The sequence below is a fragment of the Equus przewalskii genome, chromosome 16, assembly GCF_037783145.1.
Source record: "Equus przewalskii isolate Varuska chromosome 16, EquPr2, whole genome shotgun sequence".
Classification (NCBI taxonomy): Eukaryota; Metazoa; Chordata; class Mammalia; order Perissodactyla; family Equidae; genus Equus; species Equus przewalskii.
In genome coordinates this window covers 7,822,326-7,838,576 of record NC_091846.1, presented here as the reverse complement: position 1 = coordinate 7,838,576, position 16,251 = coordinate 7,822,326, and the positions used below count along the sequence as shown (strand labels likewise).

At 34.3% G+C, this 16,251-nt stretch overlaps 1 protein-coding gene across 13 annotated transcripts in view; it reads right to left on the bottom strand.

Moving 5' to 3' along the window:
* Nucleotides 1–16,251, bottom strand: part of PAN3 (poly(A) specific ribonuclease subunit PAN3) — a 135,533-nt gene that overhangs the window by 23,185 nt on the left and 96,097 nt on the right. For 7 of the 13 annotated variants that reach the window (XR_011527743.1, XR_011527746.1, XR_011527747.1 and 4 more), the window contains 7 exons: nt 11,981–12,228; nt 10,797–10,853; nt 9,494–9,598; nt 8,597–8,654; nt 3,287–3,448; nt 2,916–3,032; nt 1,930–2,031 (listed from right to left, as the gene is read on the bottom strand). Coding sequence is in view for 7 of the 13 variants with exons in the window: in XM_070577864.1 (XP_070433965.1) it covers nt 1,930–2,031; nt 2,916–3,032; nt 3,287–3,448; nt 8,597–8,654; nt 9,494–9,598; nt 10,797–10,853; nt 11,981–12,228 (849 nt within the window). In the remaining 6 variants the exon portion in view is untranslated. The remainder of the gene's footprint in view (nt 1–1,929; nt 2,032–2,915; nt 3,033–3,286; nt 3,449–8,596; nt 8,655–9,493; nt 9,599–10,796; nt 10,854–11,980; nt 12,229–16,251) is intronic. The other 6 variants (XR_011527744.1, XM_070577869.1, XM_070577866.1 and 3 more) reach the window with 3 other exon arrangements.

Genomic DNA, 16,251 nt, shown 5'->3' with positions numbered 1-16,251 from the left:
ACAATACCTTCAACTATTAGAAAAAGGACTGATTTCTGTGAAAATGTAAACATAATATTTCAAATAATCAGTCAACCGAAAACAGAATAATTAAGATAAAAAAAAAAACGGAGGGCCCAGCCCTGTGGCTAAGTGATTAAAGCTTTGTGTGCTCCACTTTGGCAGCCCAGGTTCACAGGTTCGGGTCCTGGGTGTGGACCTACTCCACTCACCAGTCATGCTGTGGTGGTGGCGTCCCATATGTAAAATGGAGGAAGACTGGCACAGATGTTAGCACAGGGCTAATCTTCCTCAAGCCAAAAAAAGGAAGACTGGCAATGGATGTTAGCTCAGGGTGAATCTTCCTCAGAAAAAAAAAAAGGTAAAGGAGTGCTGTAAATGAGTGGTTCTCAATAGGGGTCAATTTTACCCCTTAGGACATGTGACACTGTCTAGAGAGATTTTTGGCGTTACAATTGGGGGAGGGGGGGTTGCTACTGGTATCTAGTGGGTAGAGGACAGGGATGCTGCTAAACACCCTGCAATGAAATGCGCAGGACAGCCCCTACAAAAATAATTATCCAGCACCAAGTGTCAACAGTGCTGAGGTCGAAAAACCCAGCTATAAATTAAAACCAACAGTCATTTCACAGGTGTTATTACTAAAATAAACTTGAACAACTACAGCTATATTCATCTATAGGAAAAGTTATACCACATCCCCTTCAACAAAATTATGTATGTGTCTACAGATGACATGGCAAAAGGAAAAAAAATGACCACACTATATGACCAGATTTTCAATGTGAAACAGCCATGTAACCACAGCTTTCTTCTTTCAACTGTCAGAAAGCAAAGTTACAAGTAAACAGAAGTAATATATTTTTACCCATAATTAGTCCTTAAAGAAGTCACAATCCAAAAGATACTATAATGTGGACTCAAATCTTCCTCCCTCTTTAATTTCTCTCAGTATGTATTCAAGAAAATCTTTAAAAAATTAAAAACCATAGTAAAGAACACAAGGCATCTTTCCTGGCCCCAAAGAAGAAAATGATACACACATTTTCCTTCCCCAAATACACAAATTAATCAATAGACATCTCAAAATGTATTTACTTTTATTCTGAAACCACTTATCCTTTAATAAACATTCACTAGAAGATAATTAAAATATTGTGGTTCTTTGCAATATTTGAACTATAAAACAATTATTTAAGTAAATATCAGAAAGGGGCAAAAAAAAGGGGAATATTCCCTGTTTAGGTAAGTTACCTGCAAATTTAGTCTGAAGAACAATTCCTTAAGTAACATGGAATCTTACCTTTAAACAAAAGCATTTATTTAAGGAAATAATTTCATAAATGATAATATAATCACATTGGACTATGAGGGAGTCATTAAATTATATTCGGAAAATATAAAAATTAGGGGGAAAATACTTATAATAAGCAAAAGATGCAATGTGATATAAAAATGGTAAGAAAATTAAAAAAACAATGCAAACGGATACCAAACAAAACAAAATACCAAGCCTGGAAAGAAATATACCAAGAGATTCATAATGGTCATACTTTGGGTGGTGAAGATAGAGGGATTATTTTTCAATTTACTGAATTTTCCAAACCATCTTTATTCAGAAATCATCCTATTTTTAAAAGAAAAAAAATTTAAGAGGAAAAAACTTTTATCATATTCTCAGTTATTTAAATTTCAGATATCTACCTGAGTCTTTCAGAACCCATCTTCATCACAGTCTATACACCTAATACATTATTCCCTAACTTGTTACAGATTGACTCCACTTCTTTCTTTCTTTCTAAAATGCAATAGGGTCTTTAAGCTGAAGGATTACAGGGATAAATTCACACGTATTTTAAAATACAAAACTACTCTTCTACAGAGCAAAGGCATTTGTCAAAATACAGCATGCTTGTATCTTTTTCTTACCCCACTTTCTCTTTGTGAAATAGGCATCAGCATTAGGGTCATTAAAATGTCTGCTCATCATAGTTTCTCCTCCAGCATGGAAATCATATGCAAACACAAGAGCTTAAAGTAAAACACAAACACTCATTACTGCAATCTGGCTTCAAATAATGAAGCCCACCAGGGGACATGAACAGACATTTCTCCAAAGAAGATATACGGATGGCCAATAGGCACATGAAAAGATGCTCATCATCACTGATCATTAGGGAAATGCAAATCAAAACTACACTAAGCTATCACCTTACACCCGCTAGAATGGCAAAAATAACCAAAACAAAGAGTAACAAATGTCAGAGAGGTTGTGGAGAAAAAGGAACCCTCATACACTGCTGGTGGGAATGCAAACTGGTGCAGCCACTATGGAAAACAGTATGGAGATTTCTCAAAAAATTAAAAACAGAAATACCATATGACCCAGCCATCCCACTACTGGGTATCTATCCAAAGAAATTGAAATCAGCAATTCCAAAAGTCCCATGCACCCCTATGTTCATTGCAGCATTATTTACAATAGCCAAGACATGGAAGCAACTTAAATGCCCATCAACTGATGAGTGGATAAAGAAGATATGGTGTATATATATACACATACACAATGGAATACTACTCAGCCATAAAAAGGATAAAATTGTCCCATTTACAACAACATGGATGGACCTTGAGGGTATGTTAAGTGAGGTAAGCCAGAGAGAGAAAGACAATCTCTGTATGACTCCACTCATATGTGGAAGTTAAAGACGTAGACAAAGAGAACAGATTAGTGGTTACCAGGGGAAAGGGGTGGTAGGGGTGGGCACAAAGGGTGAAATGGTGCACCTACAACACGACTGACAAACAATAATGTACAACTGAAATTTCACAAGGTGGTAAACTATCATAATCTCAATAAAAAGTTAAAAAAAAAATGAAGCCCACAAGCAAAAACACAATTACAAATTACTCACAAGGCTCTGCAAATGCTTTAGTGGTAAATACTTCACGCAAGGTTACAATATTTGAGTGCTGAATTTTTTTCCACATATCGACCAACACCATGCACTTTGTGTTAACAAGACGAAAACCTGAAAAAAGAAGAATTCTTCTACTAACCTGTAAATGAAATCTTCCCATCACTCCATCATAAATGTGAAGAAAAAGCTGTCACACATCACTTTATGAGGTACTAATTTCCAAATGAAATAATAAATTTATTTACTGTCCTTTAATATATAAATATATAATATATAAATATATTTAAATAAATAAACACACTCAGGAAGGTTTGACTTTAACCTCAATAACATGCTTCTGAAAGAGGATAACTTATCTTCCTCACCATGTACCCTCCGAAGGCAGTATGGCAGATCATCTTTGCTATTAACAGCTTTGTAGCAAGATGTAATGTATCCAAAATTACTTGATTTCTGTATCCGGTTGGGTGGTGGCAGTGGTTCTAGAGGGAACAGGCTATGGTAGCTGTCAACTTCAGTAGGGACTGCTAGAGTAATTCACAAGAAGATGACTTTAACTTGCAGACAATTCATAAATCTCTCAGAGCAATAAAGAATCAAAACACATTTTTGCATTCTATAACAGTGTCAACATTCATAACAATTCTATGAAACAGTTTCCACTATCAATAAAAATAGGCATTATAAAACCATCAAAGAACAACTACATTTCATTTGCTCAAAAATATTTCTTTTGTAGTATAACTTTTTTGTTTCTCAGCTTATTAGAAACAATTTGTATTATCACTTGGAGATATTAAACATTTCTAATTCTGATGCTGAATAAAAATCAAGTTTTACCTCTTTAAGCATTTTATTTTGTACAAAATATATTTAGACAATGGTGTTAAGCATATGAATTGTTTTTTGAAGCATAAAGAAATTCAAAACAAATAACCTTAAATTTGAGAGCATGTATATGTAATACGTCTGTGTGTATATGTATGTACAAATATGGCAATCTGTATCAAAACTCTCAAACCATTCAGTGGAATAGCATAGCTTTAATCTCTAGCAAAATATAAAAGAAAAAAACCTGAAACAACTCTACCACCATGCCTGCCATGTTCTTCAAAGAAAGAAAAATTATGTTTGAGCTTATATAATGCATTGGGATTTGCTCATGGTACTTTGTTAGGCATTAAAAACTGCTTACCTTGAATCCCAATTTGTTGTTTCTTACAAAGACTAGAAAGTTATAGACTAAAACGTGTTCAGTGGTTGGTTTCTTTATAGAATACAGGCAATTTATTTTCCCTTCTTTATTGCTCCCTATTTTCTAGAACGTGTCAGTTTTATGATCCAAAAAGACAAGCAGTTTTTTAATGCTTCAAATACAATCAATTACATTTTCCAATCAGATAGCTTCCATTCTATTAAATGTCTTCAATGACTTGGGAATGTTCACGATATTTTAAGTGAAAAGCAGATAAGTGAACATGCAGAATATGCATAGAAAACCATCTAGAAAGAAATAGAGCAAAACTTTAACAGTGGTAAGTAACCTCTGAGTGGGAGGATTTTTACTCTCTCCTTTACATTATCCTGTATTTGCCAATTTTTTTACAATAAATACGTTTAACACTATTTTTAAAAGATGGCAGTAAATCTCAAAACAAAACCCTCACAAAAATAACTGATCATTTTTGACCTATAACTGTTAGGAAACACAGGTGAAATCCTATTAAGAAAACTCTAATTCCAGAAGACAGGTTCAAAATGATCCCTCTCCCTTTGCCAAAAACATACACTCGTTATCTCTTAGTTCTTGAAACAATTCTATGAGCTAGGATTCCCTATTTCATAAATAAGGAAGATAAGGATTATACATCTAGAGAGGGAGCTGGGATGCAAACCCAGGGCTCTGATTCCATAGTCTTGTACTCAACTCCTAGATGGCAATTTCGGCCATAGTGCAAAACAAATATGGACTCAAGGTAACTTTTAAACCAAGGCCAAGTGGCATGTTCTATTGAAATAAAAGCAGTATAAGGGAAGTATACACACAAGTGAATATAGCTGTAACTTCTGCTCATTTATTATTTTTTATTTGAACAATCAGTATAATTTCCACTAAGAAAAAAATGGTAAATAAATTTTGTTTCCTAGCTATTTCACAAGGAGCATTTAATAAGGCAAGTAATTATTTTCAAATTAGTAAAAATGTATTGAGTACATACTACGTATTAGTGAACACATATTAGTGAAATACGGGTTGCTATCAAAAGGCTTAAAGAAAAACAAAGGATAGAGATTTACATAAAACCTAATATACTACAAGGCAAAATGGCTATTAAAAAAGTACAAGCGACCACAGCACTGGTTCTTAAACTTCAGCGCCCTTCAGTGTCACCTAGCGGCTTGTTAAAACAGTTTAGGCCCTCTGCTCAGTTTCTGATTCAGGAGGTCTAAAGTAGGGCCCAAGGATTTACAGTTCCAACAAATTCCCAAGTGATAATAAAAAGATGCTGCTGTGTCAAGGGACCACACTTTGAACACCAATACACATGGAAATACAGAGAAGGGAGCCATTCCCAAGGATATTATGAAAGATCTCACAGAAGATTTGGCATATTTCTACAAAATGAAGGATGAGACTGCTTTTAATGAGCTAAAACAAGTGGAAGGAGTGCTTTATGGTGAGGGAGTAAACAGAATAACAAAAAATAACATTCGAATGTGTACACTGGGTTCAGGATCAGTGAAATCTCACCCGCCAGGAGAATAGGATATACCACAGCAAAGGCGCATAGTGCAGATAAAGCTGAGAGAGAAAAATTTGATTTCTGCCTGCAATACCTTCCCTTTTTTTTTTTTCTTTCTTTTTTGAGGAAGATTAGCCCTGAGCTAACTGCTGCCAATCCTACTGTTTTTGCTGAGAAAGACTGGCCCTGAGCTAACATCCATGCCCATCTTCCGCTACTTTATATATGGGATGCCTGCCACAGCATGGCTTGTCAAGCGGTGCCATGTCCGCACCTGGGATCCGAACCGGCAAACCCTGGGCCGCCGAGAAGCAGAACGTACGAACTTAACCACTGTGCCACCGGGACAGCCCCAATCTCTTACCATTATAATGAATGAGTGAAAAAATACAAACGCCCTTTCAATGTTCCTAAAAGAAATAGGCAGTCTCTTTGATAAATCTTCTCCATGGTCATCAAACAAAAATATGAACTAATATGGGATTAGATCAAAGGGAAGTATAAATGCTATACTAAAGACTTGAAATTTACTATGCCAAACAGTGGTACTCATAGCATCAGCATGACAAAGAGATTGAGGGACAAAATCAATTAAAAAAAATCTTATGCTCTTAACCTCTTTATCCCTGTGTCTACTTTCAGACAAGACACGCTGAAATCTATACATTGAAGGAAAAAAAACCACTTCAGCAGAAAACTAAGCATTATCTAAAGGACCCCTCCAGTGTCTGATTCTGATTCTATGGAAGGTATTTCACCCCTCTGTAAACTGTAGATAACTGACAGCACTACAAAACAATTCTTGTCTACACACATGTACGTTCTGCTCTATCTGGTGGAGGTTCAACTGACCTCCCTCCACCCCTGTAGAAAAGCCAGTTTGCACATTGATTTCAACATTCCTGATCTAGAATATGTCTTATAACATGTGAGTGGCTCCCTCATGACTTAAATAAAATCTTTAATAGGTACTCATTTTTATATCTGTTCATCACAATTTTAACTTTTTTCAGAAAGTCGTCTTTTAATACTACATTCCCAGTCTACCCTGAAATAATCATACATGGCCTAATATTAATGTTAAAAAACAAATGTTTCCACTAACAGATAGGAATACTCATTGTTACTCTGCTCTTTGTTTCTAGTTCAATTTAACAAATGCACAAAATTAAGTATAAATAAAGGGATTAGAGATGCCTCAATCACTGTTAGGCATCAAAACTCAAAGTAAAGAAAATCAAGTTGGAAGATTATAGATAGAGCTGTGTTTTTTAGTTTAGCCCCAATTTTTAGTCTAGGGCCCAATTCTACCAAATAATATTAAAAAGTAATGATAAGAAAACTTTAGTTTCTTTCCCTTATTCAACCCTTTTGCCCCCTCAAAAATCAAACACAATGATAGGTTGGAAGTAAGATTTTGAATGTCTGAGATTCACTATGGTAAATCTACAGCAGCTTCTCGATCTCAGCACTGATATATTGGATCCAATAATGCTTTGCTGTTGGGGACTGTCCTGTGCATTGTAGGGTGTTTAGCAGCACCTCTGGCCTCTATGCACTAGTAGCCAGCAGCACTTCGCTGCCAGTTATGACACACAAAAATGTTCCAGACATTGCCAAATGACCCATGAAGGGTAAAATCATTCCTGGTTAAGTACCACTGATCTATAGGAAATAAATTATGATTTCAGAGTGGAGAAGTACTAATTTGATTGAAGTATGAAGTATGGAATGGAAAAAGCAAAGAAAAAAGCCAGCAAGACCAAAGATTAATAAACAAGTCAACACGAGATGAAGGTTAATAATAAACATAAGACAAAAAAGATCAGAGCTAGAGCAATGACAGAAAAAACCATTTATTAAACCTTGTTTAAACACCAGTGCAGAGAATTGGATTCATCATAATCTTTAGTTTGTGACATTCAAATCACTGGTTCATGTCTATGCATGCCCTGCTTTTATTCAGTTAATTATTCTTAATAATATAATAAGGATCTGCAAACTCAGCACACAAAAGCTCAGACCTTGACTCTACCAATCTATAGCATATACAGTCATGTGCCGCATAACGATGTTTCAGTGGGTGTTAAATAATTAAGGAAAAATTCAACCTGAACACTTCAAAGGTTATGACAGATAAGTTCCCTGTTCATCTAAACTGGAAAAATCAGTCTTAAGACATAAGAGCCAGACATATTCCTCTTAATTCTTTAGCAATCAAGAAGCTATATAGTGGACTATGCTCAACTCTTGATTACAACCAGGTGTTGTGAGATTCTCTCTATGGCAAATGTATTCCTACTGTATTATTTACAAAGTTTTGCTAAATTATATCATATTTCATTTTGCTATATACAGCAGTAAGCTAGGGAAAGAAATTTCAATGCTGAGAAACACTGTGGTACAGTCAGAAAAACTGAGGTTTAAGGCCTGACTCAGGCAGCCATTTACTAGACAGTAGTCTTAAAGGCAAGTTACTTAACCTGCCTGTCAACTTCAGTTTTCCTCATATGTAAAACGGAGATAATATTAGTATCTATGTCACAGAATTTTTGTGATGAAGAAGACATGTAAAGCATGTAATTAGCACACTGTCTCGCACACTGTAGTCTCAAAAATAATAATTACCCTTAAGTACCTAGAGTTCATCAAGTTTCAGAAGACAGTAATATTCTAGTGCTCAAGTGAGGTAAGTCACCAAGAATCACCATAAAACTATCAAATTTTTTTGATGAACCAGAATATTGTCACATGTAGAATAATTTTAAATGAACTAAATGATCAGTGGTATCTTGAAACTCTTCTTAAGTAGATTTCAAATAAATACATTCATATAATAGTAATTAGATAGGTTAAGGCATAAAAACATGTACGACTACTTAAGAATTATAATACCCTTTCAAAGGAAGGATGAATCAACTTGCATTTTACCTGGCATATCTGCTTGATCAATTTGAGCCATTGTTATTAAATGTCTGTTAATCAGCTCCTATGAAGAGAAAACAAGTATACTTACATCTAAACACAGCTTCTGACATCTGGATTTTTCTATTGCAAGTAAATAGCATAAGTATGAATGTTTTTGTTATGTGCACTTTCAAATGTTATTATCATGAAAAAACATTTCTAATAATGGTAAAACATCTAAATTCTAGTCCTAGATAGACCTGCCCAAAACTAAGGTTGGGTTTTAGTACATAACCCAAAGCATATAACTAACTCTGTGGCTGAAAACTCAAGGTCTACTCTAAGCTCATCAATGATTCACTCTACGAACACTATAGTGCTACAACTTACTTCTGTGAAACAAAAATATTTTTTAAGCCTCTAAGTGTAAAATGAAATTCCACAAACCAAATAATACCTAGCAGTTTACGAAAAAACAAACAAAAAACACACCTAAGTTATTTTGAAAACCTACTTAATAGAAAATATTAAGCTCTCTTAAAATGAGGTTTATTTTGGGGCCAAACTTCTTATTCCCAACCTACAGGTATTGGCCAAAAGTTGTCTGAAGGTTAGAAACCATTTAAATCATTTATTTATATACTTCAAAGACATCTTGAATGCACAGGATATGAAGTGCAGAAAGACTGCTCATTTAAATATCTATTCTATGTTTTATATCCTAACTCATAATTACTTGCAATTTGCTTGAATAAGGTTTCCTTAAATAAACATACAGTTAGAACTCAAATTCTAAATTTTATTTGCTTTAGTACAGCACAGTAAATAATATGATCTGAAAAGAGCCCTGGTTCTTTCTCCAGTTCTTTGCTAAAGCACAAGAGACATTAAGTATTTCCACTATGAATTCTGAAAGTGTACCTGTCGGAGCTCATCAGCCATGAAGAAGGAAGGTGCATTTGCTTTTGGTTGCATATAAGCAACGTGAGGTGCAGTTGGAGGATAAATATGATAGTTTGGAAATACCTAAAAAGGTAGGGAAGGGAAAAATGTAATGACAAATTTTTATCGTAGTTTTGATAAAGTTTTAATCTTTAAATGAGTAATAAATTGTTACATTTTTAATCTTTAAATGATAGTAAATTAAAACCTCAGAGGACAGCAGTTATCAGTATACTTTCTGAATAAATTCATTTAAAAAATAATCTCATATTGTAACAATCAATTTAAAATACCTAATGAGAAAGGAAATATTTCTTCAGATATAGCAAAATTTAAGCTCCAATGAGAGGCTCTTTGGAAAAAATGTTACACAAACAGTTTGTAAGTATTTTTTTAAAGCAACTGGAAGAAAGGAAGAAAGCAGATATTAAAGGTGTTTGGGTACAGTCAGATAATGAAGTAACACCGCCCTGGCCGCCCAAAGAACTGCCCACATGAAGGGCTTTTTGCGGCCAACATAAACAAAGCCTTATCTCTAGACTTGTTGAACACTTCAAACTGCAACAGGAAAGAGGACCAACTTACTCTGGGTCAGCAGTTTAAGCCAAGAGAAGGGTGCAACAATATATTTATCTTCCAAGCAAACTACAACAAAGTTACTAAATCTGCTTCCAGCTTCTTGTTTTTCATTTTTCCACTTGGACTCTTCTCACCACCCTGCTTTCTTCTCTTTTTCCTCTGCCTCTCCTTCCCTACACTGTTCTACGACATAAAATCAAAGTACATTCTAAAATTTCTTTTCTTTTGTTTTATCTTTACATTTTAAAAGCTGAAACAAACATTTTTTTCTCTTTCAAAAATGAATTCAGCAGATTTCTGTCGCCCTCAGATGATTATTCTGCTCTGTAACTCAACTAGGAAGTGGTTTTGCAATACTTGTAAAGTTTCCTTTAACCTATATAACCTGCAGGAGAATAATATCTCCTTTTTCTTGCCTTGGTTTCCTTACATCAGATAGCATACTTTGGCTTAACTAGCTCAGGTTTACCATAAGCATATTTTTTAAGAGTGGTTTGAAGGGTAAAAACATTATAAAAATGCGCCATATATAATATCTACAAAAAGAGCTGACAGTTTTGTGACAAAAGAACCTCTTTCTACAAATACCATAAAATAAAATATAATAAAAATGTAAATAGTTATAAAATATAAGAAACAAAAAAAATTGTAAAAGATTAATGGAATTCTTACTTGAAAGAACCAAGGAAAGTCTCTACTCTACCTCAATTATTTGACCTTCTGTTCGGCAAGCTGTTCTGTGATAATTTTTGAAAGATCTCTGACCAAAAACAAAACAAAACAAAAAACTATTAGGTATTTTATTATTTTTTAAAAAGCATTTTACATGATTTACAAGTACTTCTATAAATGTTTTCACATTTATTTCTCCTAGGGTGGTTAGGTATTATTATCCCCACTTACAATTGGGGAAACAGTCTCAGAGGTACTAAGATTCAAGAGTCACAAAACGACGGCAGAACTGGGACTCTTAGAAATTAAAAATAAAAAAGGAATCTGTTGTCTTTCCACTCAAACCTTTTAGTAAAATATTAACTTCAATAAAAATAAATCATTAATTTAATTTGTGGGATCAAAATCTGCTTACTAAAATCCAAATATACTTTTCATCTAATCCTATCACCTATGATTATGTCAAACGTCTATAGTTTAGATTAGCTTTCATATTTTAATGGAATGTGGCTTTCTTATTCATGAGCTCTTCATCTACTACTTATTTTTCTATAGTTAAAAAAATAATTTTTGAACACGGACAAAATAATGAAGAGAAAAAGGTACAATTTACGGATCATGAGAATACTTCCCTTTCCCTCCTCTCGGCCCCCACAGTCCTTTGGGAGGTCTCTTCTCATCCATAATCAGGGCTCCCTAAGCCTCCTCCCTCCTAACCCAATGACTCACACTGGAAGCCTCTTATCACTACGTGTCCTCCACTATCCAGAAATCTAGCTATTGAATCACTGCCTCTCCTGAGACAAGAATTTATCATCAGTTTGCTTTCATTAAGTACTGATAAGAAATCAGCTACTTTCTCTGACTTCTTACTAGAAGTAAAACTACCTATACCTATATCCAAATGTCAGCAAACATCAAGTCCAGCTAGCACATGTACTAGGTAACCCCACAAGCAAAACATGTCGTAAACTACTAAACTAGAGTTTGCACATAACCTAATTTCAGATTAAAACCAGATTTGTCCATAACTAGAGTTATTATTAATGCAGAAACAGATTATTTTCAAAAGATAAGAAGAGATTAGAATTATCATCTAAATTAGAAAATTAAACATTCACTTTTTCCTATCACAGTGAAAAGATGCAATTAACCTCATTAATAAGAAGGAACTGTTCTAAGAGTCCTACCACTGCTCCTTGAACGCAGACATACCATTCCAGTCAAAGGCGCTGGGGTCGTGTCTGTGTAGAAGTAAGTCGTCCCACCGACAGTTTCCTTTTGGATCACCTGACCAGAAGACGGAGTCTGAGAGACAGGATTACTAACAGGTGTAGAGGCACTAGAAGGCACCATGTAATTTGCTGGATTTGGAGTGTGACTTCTTCTTCTGGGAGCAGGAGAAGTATGTGGAGTGATCTTGGGGGAATGAAGAGGGGAAGATCCAGCAGACAAGGACATTCCTGAAGAAGATGTAAAAACGTTTCTTAATGGAGCAAAAAATTGGTTTTAGGGAAAAAAATCTGGAAAATAAAATGCAAACATTCATTTGGAAGAAACATCACCTTTAGCAAATTCTTTAAGTGCAAAGATAGACAATTTTAGCTTGTTTTGTCTTAGAGGAAGCTCTGATTAAAGCAAATGTAAAGAAGTCTCTTTTCTCAAATATAGTCATTTCCAAGTAAATTAGGAAATTTATTGCAAGTATAGTCTCCTCCATATCAAGGTTTACATAAGAAACTTCAATAATAAGAATCACCAATAACTTAATGAATTAGGTTAATGGAAAAATGAGAAATAACAAATGACAGGACTCTAGAAAATTATGAATTCTATAAAAACCTTTCTTTCATAAAAGGCATAATTCCTTTTTTGTTAAGAATCATTTAAAACTATGGCTATTAATACAAATACCAAAGTCTCATAAAATATTATAGTATTAAAAACAAACTATTTAACGAGATCTACCAGATTTCTTTTGGCCAAAATACAAAACAGAATGGTTTGAAAAAGCAAAAAAGAAAATAAGTCTAGTCTTAGCTGAAATACATGGCAGCTTAAACATATTCTTTTAATCAAGTAGTATACTGTTTTGATGCCTTTTGTTTTTAACTCTAAATAGGCACACACTAAAACAACTGAAAATTTCTGTAGATGCATACTTTTTAAAATTAGGCCAACTGATACCACTATGTTCTAGTGAAAGTTTTACCTACACACAACAAGTAAGAAACCATTATATGCAGAGAATTCTCTATTATGAATCTATTGTGAAGAAAGGGAAAGGACAATTGTCTTTAGCCTTCAGGAGATTCCGAGCTAACTGAGAAAACAAGACCAGGTCACATGTAAAAGACATATGACAACTTACAAAAACACTCAAATGTAAATATACTGTAAACTACATGCATAAATGCAGATGGATGCAAATTAATTCAAACCAGGCAGAGTTAATCAAAGGCTTAATGGAGGTGATCAGTTCTGAGCAGAGATTGAAGACGGTTTCTAGAGCTACAGTTACACTGCCTGAAAAAACTGGCTTATCCACAAACTGTTTTCTGGCTATGTGGGGAACAACTAAAAACCTTCACCTTCGAAGTAATATGTTATTTCACAATTCAAGGAAAAAAGTTATCAAAATGCCTCTGGTCACAGAAATACGATTAAGAGGGATATGAATTTCAATTTATAAGAATTCACAAAACATTAATATTGTTTTTTGAAAAGATGTAGGTGAACAAAAATAAGCTGAGAACTGAGATTACACTTATCTTTACTCTGGACAGCTCTTTGCACTTTCTTAAGAGCTTTGACATAATTATTTCATCTGGTTTCTAAGCAACTAAGTTTCCACTCCCAATTTAATACTCCTACTGCTATAACACAATGTCTACTGCAGTGACATTAAAACAGGCCAGGAAGTCTCAAGAACGTCTTAAATGTATCTAAGAGAACCTTTAAAAATCTAAAACCTCTTTAAAAAACAATTTATAAGGAAGCCAAACTACTATATTAAGATGTATGGATAATTTTTTAAAAAACTCTTCCAGAGTTCTCTGTGTTTTTTCTAACTCCATATTATACACTGATGCAAGTTAATCCATACAGCAAAAATTGGGAAGATGATTAAACTACTTTCAAAAGATATATACTCCCCACTTATCTAATATGAAATGCATTTAGTTTTCCTAAAGCTAGTCACTAAGCCTTTCCAAGATAAAACTGGCCAAGCCACCAAAGATGAGTAAATTTGTTTACTACCTTTTAAGTTAAGTAACAGCAACAAATATAGCTACCAGTTCTTAAGCACTTTCCATGTGTCACGCACTAATAAAAGTGCTTCACATACCTCAGTCTATTTAATCCGCGCAACAATTCTATAAGATAGGTATATCATATTCATCTCACAGAGAAGGAAACATCCTAAAATTTTAAAAAATTTATTGTAAAGAGAAATACAGGTTACTAAACAAAAGAATCAAGATTCAAACTCAGGTCTACTGGATTCCAAAGCCTGTGCTCCTAGCCAATAAGCTATACAGTTGTCTATTTCCTAAGTCTTATACTAGAGAACTGAAAGGGGATCCAATCAACTTAGTAGCATTAGTGTGATTGCTTAAGCCATGTGGGAAGGAGCAGGTGCAGCACGGGGTAAAGAAAGATTCCGACACCAAAGCAGGTATGTAAGTGAGACAAAAGGTAGAAACCCTCTTCAAGGTCAAATACATGGAGAAAGATTACCAAAAACAATCTGAGGTAAGTTAAGAAGGGAATTTATGTATGGTAGAATTCACAAGATGTAAGTAATAAGGCTTCCCTTAAGAATTTTTAATTTCGTGGCTATTCTAATACAAAGTTGCAGCACTGAAATCTGAGTTCATATATCTCAGGTCAGGCTGACTGGAATTATTTTAAAACACTCAAAGTAAAACATGTACAATAGTAAGTATCACCACCCACAAGGGTAACAGGATATTTAAATTGTACAGGAAGCTAAAGACGAAACTAACTCCTAAATTTCAAACAACCCCAAATATCAAATGTAGTCACAAAAGGCACAGCTTTGTGCCACCACAATAGTCTACAAACTAAGAATTGAGTAAAATATGCAGCTATCTGCTTAGAGAGAGATTGTGTACTTGTGTTGTGAAGACAATAACCACAACATACTTAATATTAACTGCCTACATACAATACTAAATTATAAACAGTATGAAGGAGTAGAACCACGCTACAGAAATGAGTAGTTAAAAATAAAGGTGAATTAAAATCAACAGATTCAATCTCATCTCTCTCACATGTAAATATTTCTTTGTAAGTTCTATCTTTCCACATATGGGGGGGTGATGCTAATCGTGGTTATTACAAAACCCTGCTATTAACTGGTACTCAATCACTAGAATACTTAAGTAAATACAGTAACACACTGAGGATACCATAAGAGACAATCTAGAAGAATGAAAATTTGTATTAAAAGCTGAATTAGAAATATTTCTTTTTGTATTTATTTTTGTATTACTTTTTGTCTTTTTATTCTTAGAACGACATTTCAGTGACATCATATACAATAACTGCACTATAATTTCTTATTAAGTAAATATGAAAACTGAGATATTTAAGCCATATGTGATAAATTAATTGCTTTAGAACAATTGAAAAAAATCCTTCGTAAAAGTATTCAATTCAAATAAAAGTGAGGAACAATACAATAATGCTCCTTGGAGGAATTAACAAGAGCAATTAACAAAATAAAGAAATGAGACATAAAAAGTTTCAAGGCTAATTTATGGAGGCAAAATTACCAGTGTTTTGGGATGACAAGATTTGATCCAAGAAAACCAACAAAAAAGACTCTTGTAAATAATGACAGAATTCGTTAAAGTAAATGGTTACAATACTAACATATACCAAATAAACAGCCTCCCTAAACATAAACAACCAGTTAGGGCAATACCGTTTCTGGGAACTGAGAAATGTATCTGAGCCAACTCAGACACCTTCCCTCAACTCCCACCAATGCTACGAATACACGGAACTATCAGAGAAAATACAACACCCACATTTTAAAACATAGCTGAGATTAAAAAGAAAAAAACCCAAGAGAAAGAAACTACGGCAGAATTTAAACTTAAGAAGTTACATTGTGGGGAGTTAGGAGAATCACAACCTAGGTCAGATATAGTCTCTATCAGTTGAGCTTTAAATATCCACATGGGCATATAAAATATGGCCTTCAGCCCATAAAATGTAGAGAATGGAACCTAAACCCCAGTGTAAAGCCAGGAGGCTGGAAAAGGCTGTACCATGAGTAAACGTAGGATGAGAAAATTTTTAACCCATCAGCCTACAGAGGCAAAGATAAACTTGTTGCGGATGCGATACGGAGGAAAGGAACGGGTTTGGGGTGGTGTCTTAAGAGAAATGGAAAACCCATAACTGTACCACGCATATATATATAGGAGACAAAATTCCAAGAAAACTTCATG